Source organism: Labrus mixtus, chromosome 3 (assembly GCF_963584025.1).
Source record: "Labrus mixtus chromosome 3, fLabMix1.1, whole genome shotgun sequence".
Classification (NCBI taxonomy): domain Eukaryota; kingdom Metazoa; phylum Chordata; class Actinopteri; order Labriformes; family Labridae; genus Labrus; species Labrus mixtus.
This window is the reverse complement of record NC_083614.1, coordinates 3,570,749-3,596,158: the sequence shown is the minus strand read 5'-3', so window position 1 is coordinate 3,596,158 and position 25,410 is coordinate 3,570,749. Positions and strand designations below refer to the sequence as shown.

Here is a 25,410-nt window from a genome sequence, read left to right as displayed (position 1 = left end):
CCTCTTCTCCATGTTCCTCTAACTCTAACATGTGTCTCTAGTCTACAAACCCCCCAATGATGAGAAAAGTCCATCCTCTCCGTCTTCTGTCTGCTCCACTTTTCAGAAAATGTGTGCTCAAACAGGCCGTTTGGAGATTTTCCCTTCATGACATCACAAAGGGCAGTAGCCCCTCCCCCAGGTGGGTGACACTCCCACAGCTAGGTGTTTGTTCTGCCCTCTGAGTCTGCCTTCTCACCGTAAACAATAGGACATGGAGCGAGAAAGACCAGAGTACACCCAAGTCCTTCCAGAGAGGGGGCGTGGTCAGACACAGCTCATTTACATATTTAAAGGTACAGACACAGAAACAGCCTGTTCTGAGCAGGGCTGAAATAGAGGGGTTTATAGACATGATCAAATACAGGATCAGAGTGGATTTAGAACAAGAAACTTCACACACATGTTTTGAGGAGCTCTGAGATTTATTTACACTGAAGAAGAGGAGGAGAATATGTCACCTTTAAAGATTTCTTGTTAGTTTTAGAAGTGACACACGGAGGCTTCCTTTGTGTTTTAAACTCAGCAGTGGTCACATCCCTCATATCTCGGTCCTTTCAGTAAAATTTCTTGAGCTTGTGTGGTGCTTTTTCTAGTGTTTGACATCTCAGAGCATGTTTACCCGTTCACACACTGACGGCAGAGGCTGCTGTTAAAGCGCCCAACCGCCCGAATCCAAGCCCGCACAGATCTTATCTTGTGGTCTTGATGCTCCATGGGGAATAATGGAGAATCATTATGACACAGAGTAAAATAAGTGGCTCAGTTTGTGTTGACTCTCATTTGATGCTTTTCTAACAACATAATGAAACGAACCCCACAGTAGGATGAACACCTTCTCTAGGCACTGTACGGTACCTGAGGTCATTCAGACGGCGCCCTTCAACCCGCTCCAGCCCACACACTCCTGCAGAGCAGCACATGATGATCTGCATGTGGGAGTGAGTGGTCACAGTCTGTGTGGTCGGAGGGCTCGGCCAGCGTTCGTAGAGTTACAATGAAAACACTCACAAGTCGACGTCCGTCACGCTCACGTTTCCACTTGGTGAATATCTGCAGGTTAGCTCACAGAGGGAAGAACTGAACACTCATGTTTATATACAGTGATATCTGAAAGTGTTTCAATCATAGTTGAATTATTTATTATTTGTATACACAGTTTGTAGCATAATTTTTTTTTATGACAGAATTCTGTTACGTTTGTCTTAATGTTTTTTATTCAATGTTTCTTTTTTCACTTTAAAGGCTTCCATGTTTTTATTTTCCAAAGAAATGTGTTTTTAATAATTCCATCACTGCAGCATTTTACATCCTGTTTTTAAAGATGGAGTCAGTAGAAATGTTTGTAAACATTCAAACTGAGCCACTCTAGTGTGTATGTTTACTGCTTGTAGCTACACTGCAAGCTAACACACGCTAGCACAAGCTAACGGCCGGTGTTTGTCACCTGCCTGTCCAACAGGAAGTAGACCAACTCCACGTCCACGGGTAAAAGACAACACAAGGTTCACCCTCGTTTTAGAATGAGCTTTATCCACTTGGTGTTTCTCCTTACTCTGATTATATTTTTTATCCACTCCTAAACTCACCTGCTGCGCTGTCATTGGCTGGAGGAAACACACTAGCTCCGCCCAGAAACGTCCCGAGTCAACCAGAACAAAGCAGAACAGTAAAATCCAGTCAGAGGACAGAGTCTCTGCAGACACAGTCACCACCACACATGTATGGAGGCCCAGAAGAGACAATGGAGCAGCTTCACTTTAGGAGAAGTCTGTCTTTTATTTTGAAGGAACAAGCTGCTGACTCTGTCTTTACTTTAGGAGAAGTCTGTCTTTTATTTTGAAGGAACAATCTGCTGACTCTGTCTTTACTTTAGGAGAAGTCTGTCTTTTATTTTGAAGGAACAATCTGCTGACTCTGTCTTTACTTTAGGAGAAGTCTGTCTTTTATTTTGAAGGAACAAGCTGCTGACTCTGTCTTTACTTTAGGAGAAGCCTGTCTTTTATTTTGAAGGAACAAGCTGCTGACTCCACCTTTAAATATATTGTTTATCACAACATAACTCTAGGAAATATGACGGAGGCTTACAGCCTTCAAATGGAGGGGCGTCCATTGTAACACTAAGGCAGCAGACATTGGCAGCCATTATGGTAATACTCACATCATGATGTCTCAGTGTGGCGCTCTTTTTAGACGGATCCATTCAAAATGATAGTATTTTATATTTTCTTTTATGTGCAGCTGGATTTGAAGTAATCAGCATATCGACAGTACAAATCTATGGACAGGACATGTCCGATGTTTGTAGATGTAGAGCATCAGTTGTAGAGTTTGCAGTCAGTATAGTATCACTGTGTGTGTGTGTGTGTGTGTGTGTGTGTGTGTGTGTGTGTGTGTGTGTGTGTGTGTGTGTGTGTGTGTGTGTGTGTGTGTGTGTGTGTGTGTGTGTGTGTGTGTGTGTGTGTGTGTGTGTGTGTGTGTGTGTGTGTGTGTGTGTGTGTGTGAGTGTGAGAACGGACGCAGCAGTTTGTAAATCAGTTGAATGTTTGCACTGACCAGGAGCGACCTGAAGATGAACACGTGATAGAGGCCAAATAAACATACATCACACCATCTTCCTTTCTGCTCACTTAGGCCGACCTTTGGACGGCGTTTCTGTTCCGATGGTTACCGTGTGTGTGTGTGTGTGTGTGTGTGTGTGTGTGTGCTGGTGAAGTGGATCACAGTCGTCGTAGTGTTTCCTGTAGTCTCGCTCTCTCTGTGACCTCTTGACGACCCTCAACTCAAACATTTTTTAACCTCTGCAGGAGCTCCTCCAGCGGGTCGGGATGTTTTTAATGTGTGTTTGTATTTAACGGGAGGACGCGTCGATAACGTGGACATCTTTACGATGGCGTGCAGCGGCCGCTTACCATCAGCTCGTTCATCACATGGAGACGAGAGCAGCAATATTTTGTACAGTCGAGCTTTTAAGTTGATTATTATTGCCTTATTGAGACGTCTAACACGTAGGCCTATGGTTTTATTTTATGTTTACCCGTGCTGTCGTATTTATTTGACCTTCACATCGTCGTGCTCCCGAGGACGTGTACATACAAATTATAAATACATATATAAAGATATACAAATATATTTTCCATTTGGATTGGAGAATATTATTTTTATTTGGTTTTATTTTTGCTGCTGGGCGAGAAAAATCGATTGCAATCAACATCATCGACTGTACCATATTCCTCGGTGTGTTTTAACGGGACGCAGCTGCTGTATATTTATGGTCGTTCACCACGGCGTTTTCTCTGTAAGATATCCAAACGTCAAAGATTTGTGGGGTTTTACTGTACATGCAAATCAGGAGGGAATCTTCCAGCTGTGTTGTGTATGTGTTTTCAAATCGCTGTGTGCCCTCGTCCAATAGGGAGAGTCCTTTCCAGAGACATAGCATGATTTCAAAATGAATATGCATATCAGAAATGTGTATTTATGTATATCTGTGTATATTCATCTATTTATACCTGAGGATAAATAGATGGCCGTATGTGTGTGTGTGTTTGGACTCAATCAGAATGGATTCAAAATAAAGCAGTTCTATGAATTGTTGTCCATGGAGGTGATGTCATCATATTTATTTATTGATTCCTTTATGAAAACAGGATGTTTGCAAAGAGTGATCATTAACCGCTGACCGCTTTCGACCAAGTGGCAACCTCCAGTGTTGAAAAATGAAGCTGATGCTGAAGTGTTAAAATCCTGCAGTTCCTCGAGTGTCCACTAGAGGCTGGCAGCAGAAGCACAGGAAGTCACATACACACCCATTCTAAAAAGTCTGTTTTTACAGCAGAGATTAACATGTTTACAGCCTGGTTCAAAAAAACAAATAGGTGTGATGAGCTCATGTCTCGATCGACACACACTGTACGGGGGGTGAATGTTTTGATGACTCATCAGTTTTGATTTGATGAAGGATAAGAGTTATTCACAATAAGGCGTGTAGCTGACCTGATTGACAGGTGGGCGTGGTGTAACGGTTTGTCAGGAGGTTTAAAACCCGCCTCAGCTCCAGCTCTCAGTCTGTAGTTAGGTTGACTGAAAGTTAGACTGAGACAGCATTTCCAGCATGGAGACCGCCATCGATGGGACTCCAGCGCCCCCTGCAGGAACAGACGGGGGGACGTCACTCACCCAGAACTTCCACCAGATTCGTTTGCATTGCATGTTCACTCCGCTCTGTGGCAGCTCTGTGCACCGTCGTCCGTCAACACCCACAGGCTGCGTTCTCAGAGTGCAGCATGGCTGGTTATCTGGAGTGCCGAGACAAAGGAGGAAAACCCTTATAAACACATCAACAAATACACATAAGGTCATTGCTCTGAACCGTCAAAACTGAATGTTTTATTCTGAAAATAAACTGGATGTGTTAATGTTCAGGTGTCTGACTTCCTGTCCTGCTCGATCTGCTCTGTGATAAATTGATGCTCCGTGCTCTGACATCCTGCGGAAACAGAAGCCTTGTGTATCTGCTGCAGAGGACTCCAGACTGACGGAGCTGAGACGCAGCGCAGCAGAGCCAGACGGAGCGAATGTGGACCAAAAACCCATCTGGTGGAATTTAGGGCTTAGGTTTCACACATTAATATTTACAGTCTTTGTAATAGTAGTCAGTCTAATTTTAACGTTAGCGACTGATGAAAACGGGGAGTACTGATTATGTCAACAGAGGATGAAGTTGAGCAGCTCTCAGAAATTGCGATTAATTCAGGTCTGAATTTTTTTTTTGTCCCTTCAGGCTCCCCGTAGATAGTGGTCCTCAGTGTCTCCCTGTAGTCTCAGTGATGTAAAAGAAGGACACTGCTGCATCTTTGAATGTCTCATTTCACTTTAACAAACTCTCAGACAGCTCAGCTGACGAGTCCAAAGTAATATCCACCTTATGACATCACACATTGACCTCATGACATCACACATTGACCTTATGACATCACACATTGACCTTATGACAACACACATTGACCTCCTTATGACATCACACATTGACCTTATGACAACACACATTGACCTTATGACATCACACATTGACCTTTGTTACCGTTCCTTTGAGCTGTTTGACTTCAATTTGGATCCCTAACCACTTCTTGTTTCTGTGCTTCACTTCATGTCCTAACCATAGACTGTAAAAATAACAGTCTAACCTTTGCTCTACAGCCTTACTGTATTTCAAAATAAAAGCACACAGCAAATAAAGTACTCTCAGATTAAGACAGTAAAAAAAAATACAAATAAATGCCAAATATTTCTTTTAAATGTGAAAAAATTGAATTATTTTTAAACGTGATTATTGTGATTAACTATTGGGATTTATTTAAAATGTTTTATTTTTTAAACTTTAAGGGTGTTAAACATAGAAGATATTAAACAACGATAACCGACAGGTGAGCTCATTGATAAAAGGTCTGTATAGAGAAAGAAGTAAAATAACAAAGCACACAAGGTTTTAATTGTGTAAAACATCAAGTGACTGCATCAGATCATTGTTTAACTTCAGGTTTTAGAGTGTCAGAAAGTCAATTTTTAAATCAAATTGTTTGAAGATAGAATAAAAAGGTAATTTCTTCATAAACTTCATAAACATGATGTTGCTCAATCAACAGGAAGACTCAAGGGCGTCTCACTTTGGAGAACAAAGGCTGTTAAAGCCCCTGTTCTTTTCTCTACACGCTGATTGGTCCGCAACATCCAAGACGGAAGCTGATTGGTTGATGTATTTATCACTCAGTGGGAGAACTGTTCCGATTGGTGGAAAGCAAGTTGTCTTCCTTGAAGGCGGTGCTTGCTAGCTGCCGGTGTGAAGGGCTCTTCTTGTTGTTGATGTTTGTGGGGAGGAAAGTTCCTGAAAAGTACAAGAAACAGTTTCTAAAATGGGGACCCGGGATGACGAATACGACTACTTATTCAAAGGTAATTTCTTTTGTTCAGGTGTACTGATGACGTCATGTTCTCGCCGCCCTTTGTTAAAGTTTAATGACAGATGAACCGAGGAAGTCACCTCAGCCAGCGATAATGCTAAAGTTAGCTAAGTGGCTAACGTTAATGCTAAAGTTAGCCTAACCGGTAGCTAAGTGGCTAAATATAACATGTCAGCTGTTGACAGTGGAGTAGACAATGTGACGATAATCACATTCATACGTTCATCCAGCAGCGTGTGTATAATAATACATCCACCTTCAGTGGTTTGGTCCCGAAAATAGCAAACCTGTGCGGGTGTCTGATAGCATGAAGCTAAGTGACTTAGCAGGCTGGGCAGGTAAGTGGCTAGTTAAATAATTAAGTTAAAGTGGTATCTACCTGTCCTCTTAAACTCTATCACCTGAGACGACTTTAGAATTAATTAAAACTATCGAACAGCCCTCTCCTGTGATGTTGAGGTTTATCCTCTTTAAGCTATCGCTAAAGCTACTGAGCTAACTTGTTGACATATTTCTGTGGTTATGTTTACAGTCTGTAATGTTATCTGTTTTCTACGGAGGCCCTGAAGTCCCAAAAATAAACATCTTGCGCGCACAAGATATTTGTTTTGCTACTTCATGGGACTTCAGGGCCTCCGTAGTTATCCTCCACAGTACGACACAGTTTTAAAGGTATAATAATGAGGTTGTTACATTTTTAGCGCAACAGAAAGACAATTAAAGAATCATATTTATTCTCCCAGAGGACATACACAAGTCAAGTTTACGTCTATATCACATTTCAGCAACAAGAGCTTCTCACAAGAAATCAAAAGCATGAAGACGAAGAGACATTAAAACATGAAAACAAACTTTAATAGTCACAGAGAAGATTAAATATGAAAATATCTTTCAGAACATAAGATCCAGAATAAATACAGAAATATGTCATTTAGCTAAAAATCAGACTTTAAAATACAGAATATATAAATATCTTTATCTTTTATGCATCCTCGCCGCAGCGGGCGTGGGTTTCAATCCGACCTCTGCCCTTTCCTGCATGTCATCCCCCATTCTCCACTCCCAATGTTCCCTGTCTCTCATCAGCTGTTGTCTGATGATAAAAATAACAACTGCCCAAAAATATATTTAAAAAAAACAACAGCAAAAACTGCTGTCTTATTCAAAGATGCACCGCTTGGGAAAATGAAGGCCGACGTTAGTTTCATGACTTCTTTTGGTGTAACGCTGCATTCATGCCGTGTCGGACACGACAGAAAAACGTCCGTCCGGGTTGGAAAGTGAAAATTAACGCAGGCGCAAGTTGGAAGAACAACTCTGAAACAGTGAGGCGCCTGACTTGCCGACTTGCCATCATATTCGTCATTATGGCGGGCAAAAGAGGTTTAGTTAATGTCAGGATACTTTATATTGATTCACATATCGCACATCAACTCAAATATAACTCGTGCAGCACAAAACTCCCACAATGCAACACTTTCTGTCATGTTAGAGAATGTAAACAAGTCAGAGTTTGTCCAACAGGTTCTGCTGCCCAAACATCGGCTGTCTGTCAGCAGGGTCGATACCGATGTGGAACCGATGCTTCCCTAGTCTTATTTTCATATTGATTGATTCTTGCGGTGTGTATTCTGGTTGCAGTCGTTCTAATCGGAGACTCTGGAGTGGGGAAGAGTAACCTGCTGTCCCGCTTCACCAGAAATGAGTTCAACCTGGAGAGCAAGAGCACCATCGGGGTGGAGTTCGCCACCCGCAGCATCCAGGTGGACGGCAAGACCATCAAGGCCCAGATCTGGGACACGGCGGGACAGGAACGCTACAGAGCCATCACCTCAGCGTGAGTTTGTTTTTTCTGTTGTCTTTGCACGTTTACCAGATTGTTACAGCGAGCTGACTCCCTCTGAAGGGGAAGATCCTGACGGAGGAGTTTCTTCACAACGACTCGTTTTAATACTTTTCAAGTGAATGAAGACGCTTTTCCTTCTTTGTTTACATTTATGAAGTGTGTGTGTGAGTGTGAGTGAGTGAGTGAGTGTGTGTGAGGACAGAGAGGCAGGATGTGATGCAGCACTTTAAGCTCTGATATCTGCAGAGAGATGCTCGAGTCACCACACACTGATTCACTTTAGAATGACATTTTGCAAAGTCCACACACTGAATCATGCGGACGGCTTTTAAACCTTTGTGCTGAAAACTATTCTGTGCCGAACATTTCTGTGTGGATGCTTGTCTCGTGGTTGTCATGACGCGGCTCATAAGATAACAACAAGAGAAACGTACGGGTTAACTCTACAGTGTAATGTTTTTTTCACACGAGATCAAATGAATATTTACAAAGAGAGTGAATCAGAAACTACAACACGAGCACGGGGGAGCGAGGAGCTGCAGGGTAACACCGAGAAGTCGAGAGAGGCAGGCTGTTTCCTAAACCTCCGACTAAACTAAGAGTCTGTTCTGATTGGTCCAATGCAGCATGTCAACTGATGATCAGAGATCCTCAGTATGACAAAAATACCCAGATGTCGTAATGATTCTGTAAGAATCTAGAGTCTGCATCAGACCAGTCTCCCTCTGTTTCCCACAATGCAAAGCGGCAGGTCAGAGGTCGACATGACGGACAGCAGCGTCCATCGTAACAGAGGAAATAATCACAATCAGACCAAAGCACACAAAGAGACCTCCAGTTATCTCTATTGATTCTCTGAATCATGAAAATCTAAATGAATCTCTCGTCAGCTTTTCTCAGACGGTAAGTGGACGCTACGCTGTAACAGCGTTTGACGTCAGCTGGGCTGTTGTTTACTTCCTCATTCTAAGACCAGAAACCAGCTTAGACCGGCCTGGTGTACTGCAGAATAACCACCGACTGGAGGTCAGAGGTCAGACTACTGTCCAGCGTAGAATTCAGTACATACTACTGTGAATAGTAGTATGAAGTAGGAGGTTTTTAAAATGGCCATTGCTCGCGAGTCTCAACTCAAGCACAGGAAGTGTTGCCGTGATATCCTTTATTTCTATTCCCTGGCTACATGAATACCCCATGAAGCCCCCGGAGAAGATGTTTTTTCCAAATGATAGCCAATGGCCTCCGAGATTGCCATACGAGCAAAGATGTGAGATTAACTCATTTAGCATACAAAACTGTCCTCTGTACTGTTTCTGCCTTAAAGCATTAACTCAGAGCTGCTTTCACACCTGCAGAAAACATCCTGATATGTTCACTCTGAGCATCATGTGTGAACACAAACATCTGAATGTTTCTCTCTCCACCTGGAGTTTCTCCTCTAGTCTCCTCGTATTTATTCTGCAGAAAGTCAGAGTGAGCTGATGTGAGAACGCAGCAGGATATAATCAGGAGAATTCACCTGGAGCGCTGCACAGGGACTTTGTTTAATCTGTCACTTCAGCGCCGTTCTTTTTACGTCCTGTCTTGCCTCACCCCCCCCTTCACACGGGGAGAGTCTCCTGCTGTGAGGTGCAAATTTGACCCACCAGGTCATGTCAGTCCTCCAGAAATGGTAGAGAACGTCTCCATGAATCATTTTTTAACCCTTTCTCTTCATCGTGTTGTCGTCACCAGGTATTACCGGGGTGCAGTCGGCGCTCTCCTAGTTTATGACATCGCCAAACACCTGACCTATGAGAACGTTGAGCGCTGGCTGAAGGAGCTCAGGGACCACGCTGACAACAACATCGTCATCATGCTGGTTGGAAACAAGAGCGACCTTCGTCACCTCAGGGCCGTGCCAACTGATGAGGCTCGAGCTTTCTCAGGTGAGATGTCAAGTGTTGTCTCGTAGGAGACAGAATGGCGTTTATAACGTCTTTGTGTTTTTAAAGAAGAACTTTTGGTGTTTTTTTTAATTAACAAATCACAGTTAATACCATTATCAAAGCTGTCTGTTGCCTCGTTTCCACTTACGTATGTGTCTGGTGTCCGTAGATCAGTAAATTTTCAGATGATGCCTCCTCGTACAACACAGAGAAGAACGCGTTTTTTGCAGACAGATAGAAACCTGCATGAAGCTCCGGGGGAGGGGCAAATTTAGTCCGTATTAAACTCTCCAAAAAAAGTTATTTTTAATACTACAAACTCGCAAGTAAATGGCCTAGCTCGTTAGCTCGTCAGCAGCCTGTTGGCTCGTTAGCTCGTCAGCAGCGTGTTAGCTCGTCTGCAGCCTGTTAGCTCGTCAAGCAGCCTGTTAGCTCGTTAGCTCGTCAGCAGCCTGTTAGCTCGTCAGCAGCCTGTTAGCCTGAAATCCACCACAAAAGCTCCTGAGTCTGGACGCACAGTCGGGAGCAGGATTTTCACACTCATCAGATATAAAGGAGATTCCTGCAGGAATGGGACGACTTCCTGTTGACTTTCCTCCGTATGTGTATGTGAGTGGGAATGAGGCGTTATAAAACTGCTTTGATGTGTGAATCATTTTGGTCTCTTTCTCGCCCTCAGAGAAGAACACTCTGTCGTTCATTGAAACCTCGGCGTTGGACTCCACTAATGTAGAAGAAGCGTTCAAAAACATTCTCACAGGTAAACCATCGAGCACGCCGCTGACGTTAAACCTTCCACTCCAAAACTCTACTTAACACTCACTGTTCTCTCTCTCTCTCTCGTAGAAATCTACCGCATCGTCTCTCAGAAGCAAATATCGGACAGATCTGGACACGACGAGTCTCCAGGAAACAACGTAGTGGACATTAGCCTCCCCCCGACCACGGACGGGCAGAAGGGCAAACTCCCCTGCTGCCAAAGCCTGTGACGCCCTCATGTCCACTTCCTGTTTGACTTTCTGTCACTCTTTCCTCTCTTCTTCCCCTCTTGTTAACTTCAGCTGTCATGCAGCCGTCGTCATGAAACCCTCACGGGTTCTGAAGTCTCCGACACTCCTGTATTTGACATTCCTTTTGCTCTTCTTCTTTGTTTGTTTGCTTAAGGGCCTCACGTTAGCTCTGAGAGAGGGGAAGTTTCTGCTATTCTGAAGTTGACCCTAAAGCCGTAGTAAATGTTTTTTTAAAGGAAGTCGCTCTTACGGTCCCTTTGACCCGCTCCTCCTGAAGGAATGGCGAGGGATCAGTAGGCGTGTGCGTCAGTGCGCACAGTTTTTATTCCTCTCTTTTTTTCAGCTCCACTGAAACAGACTTTCTGTCACGATCTGCTGCAGCAGTGTGAGTCCCAATTTCATGTGTGGTCGTCCTGATTCTGCCTATCACGCACCGCGAGGAGAAGGCACCACCGGGGTATCAATGTGTACTCTGGTCTGGAGTTTCTGTTTGCGTCTTCAGTTTTAAATTTTCCTGTGTGAGCCCTGGGACCACTGTGGCGTGAAATAAACATGAGCCACAGGGACCCGATCGACGGTGAGACTGAATACGAGGGAAACAGATAAAGGGTTTTATTAGAGAGTGAGTGAGTGTGTCTGTGTGCGACTGTTTGTGTGTGTGTGTGTGTGTGTGTATGTGTGTGTTGATCTCGGTGAACAGAAAATACCAAAGGAGACGGATGCAATTGTCCTCACTTTCATTGAAGCGTATTCTCGGCTGCTAAGGTTGCATTTCATCGCTGTATTTGCAGAACTAATCAGGGCTGTTTACATAAAAAGTTTCAAAGCTGTACGGAAATGTTTTAAACATGATGTGCTTTTTTTATTTTATTTGTGAAGTTAAAGTAACAGTCTGGATCGAGATCCGGTTCCTCTTCTGCACTTGTGTCCGACAATTTCAAATCAAATGATTAAAAAAACACTCGACTTCTTAATTGAGTCACGCATCCCTGTTGGTCTGAAAACAGAAATGTAAGTAATGTGTTGATTTCTTTGTCTTAAGCTTCCTCATGTACTCAAACAACCTTTGCTGTTTGAAGTGTTTGAATGTGAAATCTGTTAAAGGGAAAAAAAGATAAAGATGTTTGTAATCATTTTGAGAAGCTCTTCATTGAACCATAAAAGACTCCAGCTGCTTTAAAGGTCCAGTAGGTGAGATGTGTAGAGAGTGAAATGATAAAGGTATCTTACTATATGATCAGACATTAAGGAAACATGCTATGTTGAAGTGCTGTCTTCTCTGACAACAATGCAGCAGCCAGTATGTCCTCCTTCTAACTTTAGATTCTGCTCCTGAATGTTCTGGATTTGTTTGGACCAGAGAAGGTAGGCGCTTTTAAGACACCCCCAAACGGCCGTTTTGGACACCCCTTGGTTTGCCAGATATGAGAGCAGGAGACAGCTCTCTACAATGTTTAGAATCTAGACTGCAGTACCCATTTCAAACACTAGGAGTCAGAGTTACATACTGCTCCATTTAAAATGTCTCATTTTCATTCATCTGGTAAAGATGCTTTTATTTGTGATTAACTTGAAGTATTACAAATATTCACATCACGTCATCAAATAAATCTAATCCACATAACTACACAGCCAACAGACTTGCATGTACCCTTATCTTAATTCTGTTGTTTAGCAGCTTAGCTTTGAACTGAAGGGAGGTCACAGCATAAGTAGAAATGTCTGTACAAAGTGCATGCAGAATATGCTCTCCAACAAGATTAAATCTTGAGTTAAGTTGCAGCTTCTCGTTAACGCCATGTGCATTTAGGGCAGGCTCCTTCAAATGTGTGATATTAATTCCTCTTTCCTCTTTGCTCAAACTAATACTGGTGATGTATCTGAGCAATAAAAAACCGAGTCGTTAGATCAAACATTGCTGAAAAGTCTGTCCAGGGTCTGTTAGGTATCACTTGTGCTCTTTGAGACATTATTAAACACTTATTGTTGATTATATGAAGCACCTGGAGTCTAACAGGTAAAAACAAAAATATCTTGTGCACACAAGTTAATGATTGTGTTCCATAGCAGCAGGCCTTATTCCCCACCAATGACCCCAAGGAACCTGAAAGAGCTCAGGAGCTCCCAGGAAAAGGTGTGGTTAGTAACTTAGAATTACAGATAGCAACATGCAGTAATATGATGTATATGCACACAGAGAGAGAGAGAGAGGAGCTCAAGGTCCCCCGGTAGTCTAAGCCTATAGCAGCATGACTAGGAGGTGGTCCATACCTGAGCCAGCCCTAACTATAAGATTTATCAAAAATAAATGTTTTAAGTCTATTCTTAAAAATACAGAGTGTGTCTGGAAGATGATTCCAGAGGAGAGGAGCCTGATAACTGAAGGCTCTACCTCCCATAGTACACTTAGAGACTGTAGGTACCCTGATCATAATATAATTATCTTGTGCACACAGGGTAATTATCTTGTTCCTTGCTGTTTATTATCTAACTTGTACGCTCAAGATATTATGTTATGAGCACTATATATTTATTTATGTTTTCACTTTTTTGGACTTCAGGTGCTCCGTACTATTACATTCTATTATAATAACTGTCATTTTGATATTAGAATATTACTTATTACAATAAAAAAAACAAAGTGAAACAGAGGAACTTACATTTGTATTATTTGTTTGTTTTTAATGCTTCATATAAATCATTAAACCTCTTGTGTTTTTTTTACTGTATTTTACTGTATTTGTTGTGATGATGTTGTTGTGTGGACGCCCCTCCCTCCCTTTGGCCAGCTGTTGTTATTCACACATCTTCAGGGTTTGTGTTTGTCTCCTGCTCGTCTGCTCGTCTGCTCCCAGACAGACAATCAGATGAAGGAGAGCCTGCGGGGTGTGTTCTTAAAAGCCCTGGGAAAGAGGAAACCTGCCCCGCTGCTGTGTGTGTCTGTGTGTATATGTGTGTGTGCTATCAGCTGCTAGCTCATTAGCTGGCTATAGGCGCTGCGCTGTCTACAATGCTGTTACATGTAACGTAGACACAGCCGACTGTGGACGGAAATATGGCGTTATTAGGACGGTAATACTTTCAGCTGACCGGAAAACCTTTGTAAGAAGAGGACAGTGGTGAGTACCTGTTATTTACTTTCATTTTTACGGCGTACATATTGCTAGCAGCTCTCTGCAGCTAATGACAGCTAGCAAGCCACACAGCTGTATCAAGGTGTACAAGATGAAATGGCTCCTTATGTCTTAAACATGTCACAATAATACAAAATATATACACACGGCTAATTAATGACACTGCGCAGTTTATTTGTGGGGGTACAATTAATTTACTACCCACTGTTTTCAGACTACGGAAGCCGAGAACAGCATTGGCTTCATTCATTTTTTAAACGCTTTTGTATTGAGATCACGCAATAGGTTATTTTTCTGGTGCTATGCCGAGAATTGCATACCTGCCACACACCTTACAGAACAACACAAAGTCATAAATATGGCAGACACATATCCTCCACTGACACTTTTAGATTCTAGGTGTGCAGCTAATATTCACCCAATTAATGAAAATGCGTCTTCTAAGAGTCTACAGAACAATAAGTACACATAACTTTATTCAGTATAAACTTCACAGACTTTGTCATCACATATCTGCCCCCAGATATAAGATTTAAACCGGTTTCAAATACTTCCGCTAGGTGCTGGTAATTATTTGCAGGGACACATAACACCGGTAACACACGAAAACAGTTAAGGGTCATATCTTTGTGAAATGTACCTTTAAATGTACCATTTGGGGCACGATTTCAGACCACGTCAGCTTTGTCAGGGAGGTCTGAGTTAGATCTTTATTGAAGTAGGATTATTTTTAAATCAATAAATAGTGATTTTTAATTTGACATTTTCATTTTTACTCCACTTTTTCTTTATATTTCGGAACAACATCCATGCATGCTGTCATCGACCACTCCTGAAACCTGAGAAAACTTACACAAACTCTTTGATTCCCTCTGCAATATGCATCTTAAACAAACACTAACAACATGCTTTTTACTCATTGATGGAACTTCTATTAATGGCCCAGGCTTTTATTTAGTTTTAAAGCATTATTGTGTTGAGTCAGATCCTCTTGAGATGTTTCCTAACTATCCTGAAGTAATTATTAAAATCACGGGGAGCTCCACGATTCATTTCTAAATTAATGTGGTGACGCTTTTGTCTATGAAGTGACACTTCCTGTATTTAGGACAGAAGTCAATATGAGACAGGAAACATAGACAGGAAAGACTCGTCGTAATTATTACACTATAAATAATATTAAACTGTGTTGAAAGTTAGGATATCTATAAATGAAGTTACAGGACGCCTGCTGCAGGGCGGGTAAGGTGGGTACGCACACGAGCATCGTCCTGTCTTTCTTGGACAGATGTTGAAGTTCATCCTCTAACAGGGAGCTGCTTTTATCTGTCTTAATGTTCAGAAACACCAGGTGAGTAAAATAGGACTTGTTCTTAAATGGGGATGAACTTTTATTTCAAGTTTTACGGTATGTTACTGTAGCGTCTAATCCAGTGATGGCGGTCCACATCCGGCCCCCTGAATAGAAATGATCTCAGGCGATCAAACAATAAACATTAAAATAAAATCTGACTGCTGAAATACTCGCATCAGGTTCTTCACATCAAGCAGGACAGCCTTCAGGCTTATGTCATGTTTTAAGGTCCCCCCCCACACACAGATGACCGCTGCTCTAAACAAAGGTCATTTTTGTCCTCATGGATGGACAATAAAGTTTTGTCAATCTTGAATATAAAAAGAGGAAACTGGCCTTTGTTTGATGCAGAAAGCGGTGTTTAGTCTTTGTTTTAAATATTTGGTTTTCTCAAGATGACAAAGAAACAAACTTCGCTGAAAGGCTCCCGTACTTCACCGCTGGCCGGTACCGGATGGGCTAGCGGATATTTGGCGCGACTCATGTACAGAGGCTGTAGTCCTCGTCACAGTGGCCCTGGGTTCGAATCCGACCTTTGACCTTTGCTGCACTTCTTCCTCTGCGTTCTCCTCTTGACATTTCCTGTCTCGCTCCGGCTTCTCCTCTGTAATAAAGTTAAAAAATGTTTCCAGTGTTGTCGTCTTGTGTAGAGACCAGAAGGAGCACGACGTGGTGAGACGTTTCTGCTGTTAATGAAAGACGGTCACTGTTTTAAGATCGACCACAGCGGTCGTGACATTTGTTTGAACTCACAGGAACATAAGAGCTGTTGTTATTCGGGGCTCTCCTGGGTGTATCTGGGTCAGGGAATGTGCCTCCTAATCGGGCCTCCTTAATCAGTGTGCTTAAGTAGTACCAAGCAGTACTGAGAGGAGCGGGAGGTCGTCAGGGAGTTATGAACGCCATCTCACAACGGTGATCAGCTTCTCTCAATATTTACTGCTTACTAACATCTACAGGGTTTTGTGTGTGTGTGTGTGTGTGGGAAGGACACCACTTAGAACGCATACACCGTTTATACAAACTACACGTGTGTGCGTGGTCAAATGCGCAGGTATGTACACACGAGCATGAAAATAAACGTGTCAATTACAATTTTGTCTTCCCCTAATTGTGAAAACAAGAAAGCGATATTTAACGATGACTGCACGCCGTGTTCGTGCTCAGCAAAAAAATCAGGTTTTTGCCCGATTTACCCCAACCACGTCCGGGGGGGCGTGGCCTAATACGAGGCAGGTCATATCCGATTATTTGTCCAAAGAATCCTCCAGTGTGTGGCGTCACTGCTCCTGATCGAGTTTGATATTCATGACTCCTCCTACAGAACACCTGCAGCAGCCAATGAGAGCGAGCGGACGTCGAAGCTAAATCTGTTGTATTGACTCAAGAGTTTCAGCAGCGTCTGTTTTCAACCTAAAAACAACAGCAGCTGCAGCGTTTAGCACACAGGATTACACAGGTTTGTAATGATGGGGTTTAACAGGGACAGAGCCGCGTCTTCTACAAACAAACATGGCCGCTGGTCATGTCCACACTCGCCACCGTCCTCTGTCATGTGGTTGTGGTTTAAATGCTGTCCTCATTTATTGGAAGACCAGTCAGACGTCTCTGTTCTTAGTCTTAGTTTCATAATTTAGAAAACATTCTTCATAAAGATGTCTGTGTTGTGTCAGAGTGCAGAAGATCCTCCAGCAGCAGCAGGAAGGTCCTCCTCCTATCTTCAGTGAGGAGTTATCAGAGGGGTGACAGCTGTTTATCAGTCTGCTGCAGCGTCACATGCAGCGTCACTGACGATCGCTCGGGCTTTTTATTCTGGATCAGCAGCTTTCTGCAAACGACTCCTAAATGAAGACGTGACAAAACGTCTGCTGCTCTCACATGAAGGGAAACGACTGAACAGGACTGTAAATACCTTTTTGGTCTTGATGTTCAGAGGCAAGGCCACCCTTAAGGGGTGGGGGGCATGGGGGGTAGGCTTTAAGGTTAGGTAAAACATGGTCCATCCTAAATTTAATCATAACAAATTGATTTGAACCTAAATACTCAGAATTAACACAACAAATAAACATGTTTTATTTATCGTTGCCTGTTTCAAATGTGTAAATCGCCCGTTCTTAAAATGGTATGAACCTTTTCTTTATGGATATTAAAGTTGTGCCATTAACTGTTTGGACGGTAATGTCGTGCTGGGTGTAGCTCATCATGGACAAAGCGGATGTTGAAAAATGAAGCCGATGCTGAAGTGCAATAAATTCCTCGAGTGTCCACTAGAGGCTGGCTCCGTTTCATAAAAACAGGGTTAATTTAACCGCAGTTTGATCGTCTGGATATCTGGATTTATGATGATGACTTCATAATTTATCTGAACAATAACTGAAGCAGAAACTTGAATGAAGAGACTTCAAAAATACGACTCCTTTAAATCACAGAAACACAGGCGCAGTACGACTCTTCACATGAATCCATCTCTGTCTCTGTTTGCAGAATCGAACCCTTCCTGACCTGTGGAGAGAAGAGTCTGAGTCGCCTGCATCACCCTGGTCCTTCTTACATCCTCACCGCCCGCCCCCCTACGGCCAGTGTCTGGCCACTGTAACCATGACGACAGGGGGTTGTTGCCACCTGCCCGGCTCCCTGTGTGACTGTGCGAGCAGCACAGGCCTGTGGAAGAGCGTGGAGGAGGCGGGCGGCGACGGGTGCCAGGCGCTCTACGTCACCCAGGTCACAGCCATCGACGGACAGCTGCTCTCCTCCGTGCTGAAACCCATCGGATCACAAATGTAAGAGTTCACTTTTTAGTCATTAAGTCAGGGGAGAGGTTCTTATGGAGAGAGTTAGAGATGGGACAGATACTGACCGCACCGATCCACATCACTGATCCAGAAAGATAGTCCTCAGCTCGCTCACTCTCACTTTGAAGACGTTCAGACTAAACTGTAAGAAGAGTCCACAGATTGTCTCCATGACGACGCTCAGACCAGATGGAACAGCTCCTTCCAATGATCAACTCTTACACTTCAGATTCAAACTTTTAATTTGAAAAAACCTGACAGTTGTTGCTGCTTCCTGTTTGTATGTGAAGCACAGAGTTCAGATGTATTTCTTCATGTTCATTTTTATGCAACGCCGGGTTTAGTACACCTTACACATGAAAGCAACACCAACTACTCCATGTTATTATCTAAATACATTTCAGTATCAGTAGATAAAAGAGTGCATCAGTGCATTAATGGATGGCGTCGGTCAGTCATCAAGACGCCTGAAGATAAAAGCATAGACACCTTTTTACAGGTCCTGCTGGGACATCAGTCCTCTAACCCTTGATTGATTCTTCAGTAACTGAGCTGTGTTCACTTAAAGAATCATCTCGCCCCACATAACGCCATCAAACTTAACGTAAACATTTCTGTCTCAGTGATGGTCCCATCTGTCGCATTTGCCATGAAGGAGGCAGCGGTGAGGTTCTCCTATCTCCCTGTGACTGCACAGGCACCCTGGGCACCGTGCACAAGAGCTGCTTGGAGAGGTGGCTGTCGTCTTCCAACACCAGCTACTGTGAGCTCTGCCACACCGAGTTCAGCATCGAGCGCCGCCCGAGGCCCCTCACAGAGGTAACAAAGGTCAATGCCCTCCGCCTTGTCTGCATGAATCTTTCTCCTTTTACTGTCGTTTGTGAATGATTGTGTAGCAGCAACCTCCAGTCTTGTAAAATAAAGCAGATGCTGAAGTGTAAAATCCTGCAGTTCCTCAAGTGTCCACTAGAGGCTGGCTGCAGAAGCACAGGAAGTCACATACACACTCATTCTAAAAAGTCTGTTTTTACAGCAGAGATTAACATGTTTACAGCCTGGTTCAAAAAAACAAATAGGTGTGATTATCTCATGTCTCGATCGACACACACTGTACGGGGGGTGAATGTTTTGATGACTCATCAGTTTTGATTTGATGAAGGATAAGAGTTATTCACAATAAGGCGTGTAGCTGACCTGATTGACAGGTGGGCGCGGTGTAACGGTTCGTCAGGAGGTTTAAAACCCGCCTCAGCTCCAGCTCTCAGTCTGTCGTTAGGTTGACTGAAAGTTAGACTGAGACAGCATTTCCAGCATGGAGACCGCCATCGATGGGACTCCAGCGCCCCCTGCAGGAACACTCAGGCTTCGTCGTTGATATTAACAGTATGATATAAGTTTGTGAAGCACCTCATCTCTGCTGTCTGTCCATCTGTCTCGTCTTTGTATTCCTGATTGACTTTAAGATCTCACCTCTCCCTCTTTTCTGATTTCTTGTCTCCTACTTCTTTTTTTCCCACAGTGGCTGCGGGACCCCGGCCCTCGTAATGAGAAGAGCACGTTGTTCTGTGACATGGTGTGCTTCCTGTTCATCACTCCTCTAGCAGCTATCTCAGGTTGGCTGTGCCTGCGGGGAGCTCAGGACCACCTCCAGCTGGGGAGCTGGCTGCAGTCTGTGGGCCTCATAGCCCTGACCATCGCCCTCTTCACCATCTATGTCCTGTGGACTCTGGTAAACATGAACACACACAGAGATGAAGACCTCTTAGAGGACTTTAACGACCTCATAACAGTCTCCTTCTTCACTTCACAGGTGTCGTTCCGCTACCACTGTCAGCTTTACTCGGAGTGGAGGAGAACAAACCAGAAAGTACGTCTGCTCATTCCTGAAGCCAAGGACTCCAACTCTTCCCAGCATTCCTTGCTCTCGACCAAACTGATGAAGAAGTCGGCCAATGAGAGTATAGTATGAGAGCGTGACAGCAGTGGGGATGCATCAGACCTGCCAGCAAGCCTTTGAAGAGACTCGTGTGGGCTTCTTTTTTTTTGTCTCTATTTGAAACATGTCGTCTCTGCCCCATCAGTACTGACTTAATTTTGCAGTTTTTTTATTCGTCCTCCTGTGGGTGCAGCACCCAGCACCTCTGTGTGTCACGTGGATACAATGATGACATTAGAGGGCCGTGACAGCAGGAGAACCAACGACCAAATAACTGCAAAGAGCGATGAGCTTGTTAAGTTATTTTCTTGTCCTCTGACGACTCAGAGCATTTTTAACACCACAGGTCACACTGACACATTCACACATTGATGGTAGAGGCTGCTGTGTAACCCATGGCAACCATTCATACACAGATGACAAAGCAGGGGGAGCAACTTAGGTTAAGTGTGGTTAAGTGGGACATGTTGCTGCAGGAGCTGGGGATCAAAGAGAGACAACCGGCTCTACCACTGAACCACAGCCGTCCCGCTCAGCTCTAATCATTGCAGTGTTTAGCTCGACAACTCATTGGCGGTCCTCAGATGATCGCAGTGCAGCAGGTCCGGGGTTTTCTGCCTGTTGAGCAGCGTTAAGATTCCATGATCCGGTGTGGATCTGTAAAGGATTTTCCATTCCATCGTCGGGATGCCAACACGCTGAGATAAAAACATCAAACTTTAATCTTTCCAGATGTGTTTTTGCACCTGTGTTTTACGTCTGATGCAAGCGCGGACGATCGGCGTCGATCGCATTAGATCAGCCTGAGATTGTGCAATAAAAACACTGTGGACTGTGAGGTCTGCATACGACATGCAGAGACCTCTCCCAATTTGCACAGCGATGCATGCCAGCACTGTTGATGATGTTTGGATTTTTTTATGGTGTTTTCTTAAACTCTTTCTCTAACCACTAAAGAATGAAGCGTTGAACGATTCCTCCTGAAGTGGGCTCTAAATGTGTCCTCATAGAGGTTCTCGTCCAATCAGCACTTAGCAGGAAGGTCTGTGAATGACCTCTGCACCCCTCTCTGTCAAGACGTCTGTCAGAGGAACATTTCCACAGTGTACTGTCGGCCTGAACGCCTCCTCCTGATTCACCTCTTAATGTCCTTAGTTACAGCTGTTTTTGTTTCTGTTTTCAGCGGTGAATATTTCTGTACGTGTGTCATCACAGAAACATCTTGTGAGCGTTGTGTGGCTTTAATAATGGATCAATTATGCAAGAACCACCGAGGCTTAATCTGACTTGAGCTTTTGTTTGTGTCTCAAGGAAGTCGCTAGATTCTCATGTTTTTCTATGTCAGTGTTTTTGCTAATGTGCCCTGGTCAAGTTCAAAGGTTTAGGTCGGATTCAAACCCGGTCCGAGAATTCTCTTCTGTCCCCTCTGTTTCGGGAGAAAAGTGTCACTACTTTGGCTTAGTGTCTCCAGGTCATGACATGCTCAGTATTAAACTGTGAACAGTTCACCTCTAAAGATGTGTAGCTGCCAAAGTCTGGATCTTTTGCACCGCCGGACTTTTTTTTAACAATCAGACTTGTAGAATAATAAAGTGATGACAACGTGTCAGATTTCGAGCAGATTCATTGGCTATCAGGAGCTGTCAATCATCTTCTTTGCACTAAATCTTCATGTGACTAAAACCTTGTGATCATTCCTCCTTCTGGATTGTTAGAAAGCTTTAGTGATTGCAGCGAGGAGTGTTTCAGAAGTGTTGAGCAAACCTCTTTTTGGTCATTAATGCCGCGTCCCCTCCCTGGCTGCATTTTGTGTGCACTCACGTGACCCTCTGATTCTCTGAGCTCCCGGTGGGTTGCCCCACATACTGACCCAGTTAATCGTCTGTTTGTGTTTTGAACTGATCTCTGAACAAAGGATTACATCCTGCAGGGCTGCGACGCTCCCTGGGCGTCAAACGAGCTTATGAGTCATTTGATCATCCTGGTGTTTACTGTTTGTGTGATCTGTCTGTGACTAACTGATGTGAGTCTAAAGAGAGGAGGTTATCACAAACATCTGGATGTGACTAACTGATGTGAGTCTAAAGAGAGGAGGTTATCACAAACATCTGGATGTGACTAACTGATGTGAGTCTAAAGAGAGGAGGTTATCACAAACATCTGGATGTGACTAACTGATGTGAGTCTAAAGAGAGGAGGTTATCACAAACATCTGGATGTGACTAACTGATGTGAGTCTAAAGAGAGGAGGTTATCACAAACATCTGGATGTGACTAACTGATGTGAGTCTAAAGAGAGGAGGTTATCACAAACATCTGGATGTGACTAACTGATGTGAGTCTAAAGAGAGGAGGTTATCACAAACATCTGGATGTGACGATGTGTGAACATGTGTGAAAGTCATAGAGCTGCTCCTCACTCTCCATGTCAGAGTGCTCAGAGCGAGCTGCAGCAGATCCTCTCGTCTCCAAAGAGTTTCTCTATAAATTTAAAAACGTGTTTCATTCAGCGTCCACACTTCACCTGCAGAAATGTGTTCTCTGTTTATTACACCAATAAAGTATGAGAGGATATCGACCTGCTTACAGACGTCTGCACATCAGCAGATAATGAGGCATAGACCGATGTTTGTTTGTTGTGCCAAATCAATTGAATGCTGACGTCGAGGACACCTGCTGTAAATCTGGACTACAAGATGAGAAGTCTTCCAGAGAGACAACAGGTTGAAACTGTAGTCCTGCGTGATGATTTCTGTTCCAGCTGTGTTGCTCTGTTTTCACTTTGTGGAGTTAGCACTCCTACTAGCTGCAGTACGCTAGCTGAGCTAGCTGTGATGAGACCTGTGCTCTCCACCTCCTCTGCTCACTCGTTGACTTTAAGGAGTCTTCTCAATCTAACCTCCATAAGCTTTATTTATTTACTGAACCGTTTATTGAAACCATGGTGACCTCATGACAGAGAAAAGATGGTAAAAAGTCGCTTTAGCCTCGTTTCCACGAAGCGGTACGGTACACATTTACTCTCAAAAGTCAGGAACCAAAATAACCGATCCGTACCGTCCTCTTTTTACCCTCTTCTGATGGACGACCTCGGAGGTGATGTCCCATTCTTCTTCGTCCTTGAACTTTTTTGCAGAATACACTCTATGCCTGCGCCACTACGTAGCTTACAAAGTCAGGGAGCGGTTGTCTGTGGAAACACCAGTAAGATCAGGGTTAACCGTACCAAACCGTACTGAACCAAACCGGACCGCTTGGTGGAAACGGGGCTTTAGTTTCCCAGCACAGCTCGAGAGGATTTCCAATCACCTCGTGTGGCGTGCAGTGTGTTCTGGTGGTGGTGACGGTGCATGTTTTATTCTGGTATATCGGTTCCAGCAGTATGAAGGATGGAGCCAATTTTCCAGATGAAAAAATCAGTCTCTTCTACATCAGATTTTACGGTGACCACTGATTCAGAGAGGTTTCTGATTGGTCGGACAAAGTCTGACATTTTTCATCCTCAAACAAGTTTCAAGGTTTCTTTATCTAAAAGGTTAATGTGAGATTCAGTGTTCCAGATGTTCATTAAATGCAAACTTGAGGTTAAGAAGAGCAGACACGGGAGAGAGAGTGTTGCATTGTGGGAGTCTGATGAAACAAACGTCAGCATCGGCCCTGATGGATCAGAGCGTCTCGACCACGAAACAAAATCGATGTTTCTGATGTTTAAATATTTAGTCGTCTTCTTTGGGAGGGATGTTCATATGTTTTATTTGTTATTTATGTTTTAGCGTTCACATTTTTAAAGAGCACATTGTTTATTATGGCGTGAGATGTTTCTGAACAAATAAAACATTGTGATAAAATCTGCGTCATGTCGTCTTGTTTTCTTGTTTGGACAGACGTGTCGATGATAATCCTTATTTTTGTCCGACACTGACGGTAAAAACACGTTGTGCTCTTACAGCAGCGAGATGTTTTGTGACCACAGCTGGACGTAAACGTTAATCCTGATGGAAAACAAAACGTGGAAGTCGAGTTCTGCTGAGCTCCACAGAATCTCGCCGTCCCGTCCACAGCGCCCGGTGAACATAAGCAGCTTAGTGTCACAACACGTCCTCCTGATGTTACAGCAACACAACAACAACGAGCTCGTGTTTACAGAGCTTATATTTATTTATTCTTAAAGATATATTTTTAGCCTTTTTGCATTTATGAGATCCGACAGCTGAAGAGAGAAGTCATAAACACCATACATACAAATTTAAAAAGTTCCAATCAGATAATTGAACCTGCATTTGAAGGGGACATATTCAGAAAAATCCACTTGTACAGTGTTTTTGAACATATATTTGTGTAACCTGAGTGTCTACTGACCCACAAAATGTGAAATAAACCCATCCAGTCCTTTGTTTGTGGTCTGTATAAGTCTTACAACACAGAGAAAAATGCTCTATTTCTAATTTGCTCTCCTTGTGATGTCACAGTGGGGTTCTGGTAAAAAAAAAAAATCCCCCTCCCCTCCCCTGATATCTCCACCCATAGACTCCACCCCCAGCCTAGAACAAAACTTTAATGCAGGTCAGCCATTTTTATTCTCGCTAGTGAAGGAGTGATGTCTATGGGGGAAAACTCGGGGGGGTGGGGTCATTGCAGTTAAAGAGACACACACACCAAAACGGAGCATTCTGAGAGAGCCGGTTTATACAGGGTCACAAACCTCTTCTGGTGTTTGATTCATGTTATATTTTGACCAAAGCACAGCACAGATGTTTCATTTAGACCACAGGGGACTGTTTGAAAATGTGGAGGAGGAGGATAATATGTCCTCTTTAAAGTCAAAGTAGCATAAACAGTGTCAGTAACATAAACTTCATAAGCTAGTGTCAAATCATCCCTTTAGCGGTGAAGGTGTGGGTGGAGTTTAGGGCCTAAACTTGCAGTTCAGTGATCGAGTAGGTCGTCTCTCAACCATAAGGTCTGGGGTTTGATCCCCAGCTCCTGCAGCAACATGTCCGATGTGTCCTTGGGCAAGACATTAAACCCCAAGTTGCTCCTGCTGCTTCATCGTCAGTGTGTGAATGTGTATGAATGGATGAGTTAACACTGATGGACTCTTTACTCAGCAGCCTCTACCATCAGTGTGTGAATGTGTATGAATGGATGAGTTAATACTGATGGTCTCTTTACTCAGCAGCCTCTACCATCAGTGTGTGAGTGTGTATGAATGGATGAGTTAACACCGATGGACTCTTCACTCAGCAGCCTCTACCATCAGTGTGTGAATGTTTATGAATGGATGAGTTAATACCGATGGACTCTTCACTCAGCAGCCTCTACCATCAGTGTGTGAATGTTTATGAATGGATGAGTTAATACCGATGGACTCTTCACTCAGCAGCCTCTACCATCAGTGTGTGAATGTTTAT

General features: G+C 43.5%; 2 protein-coding genes across 3 annotated transcripts; both read left to right on the top strand.

Annotated features, from left to right (window-relative positions):
• Positions 1–5,830: 5,830 nt before the first annotated feature.
• Positions 5,831–11,918, top strand: LOC132972046 (ras-related protein Rab-11B-like). The gene is made up of 5 exons (XM_061034930.1): positions 5,831–5,991; positions 7,641–7,836; positions 9,580–9,773; positions 10,453–10,533; positions 10,620–11,918. Exons 1-5 carry the CDS (start codon positions 5,952–5,954, stop codon positions 10,760–10,762), a joined length of 654 nt encoding a protein of 217 aa, XP_060890913.1. The 5' UTR covers positions 5,831–5,951; the 3' UTR covers positions 10,763–11,918.
• Positions 11,919–13,536: 1,618 nt separating this feature from the next.
• marchf2 (membrane-associated ring finger (C3HC4) 2) lies at positions 13,537–23,851 on the top strand. 2 transcript variants are annotated; one of them, XM_061034923.1, is made up of 5 exons: positions 13,537–13,902; positions 17,756–18,051; positions 18,687–18,891; positions 19,583–19,792; positions 19,874–23,851. In XM_061034923.1, the coding sequence occupies exons 2-5, from the start codon at positions 17,870–17,872 to the stop codon at positions 20,030–20,032; spliced, it is 756 nt and encodes a 251-aa protein (XP_060890906.1). In that variant the 5' UTR covers positions 13,537–13,902; positions 17,756–17,869; the 3' UTR covers positions 20,033–23,851. The 2 variants fall into 2 exon arrangements, with proteins under 2 accessions (XP_060890906.1, XP_060890907.1); XM_061034924.1 differs by having other exon boundaries at positions 13,543–13,902; positions 18,687–18,882.
• The last annotated feature ends 1,559 nt before the right edge of the window (positions 23,852–25,410 follow it).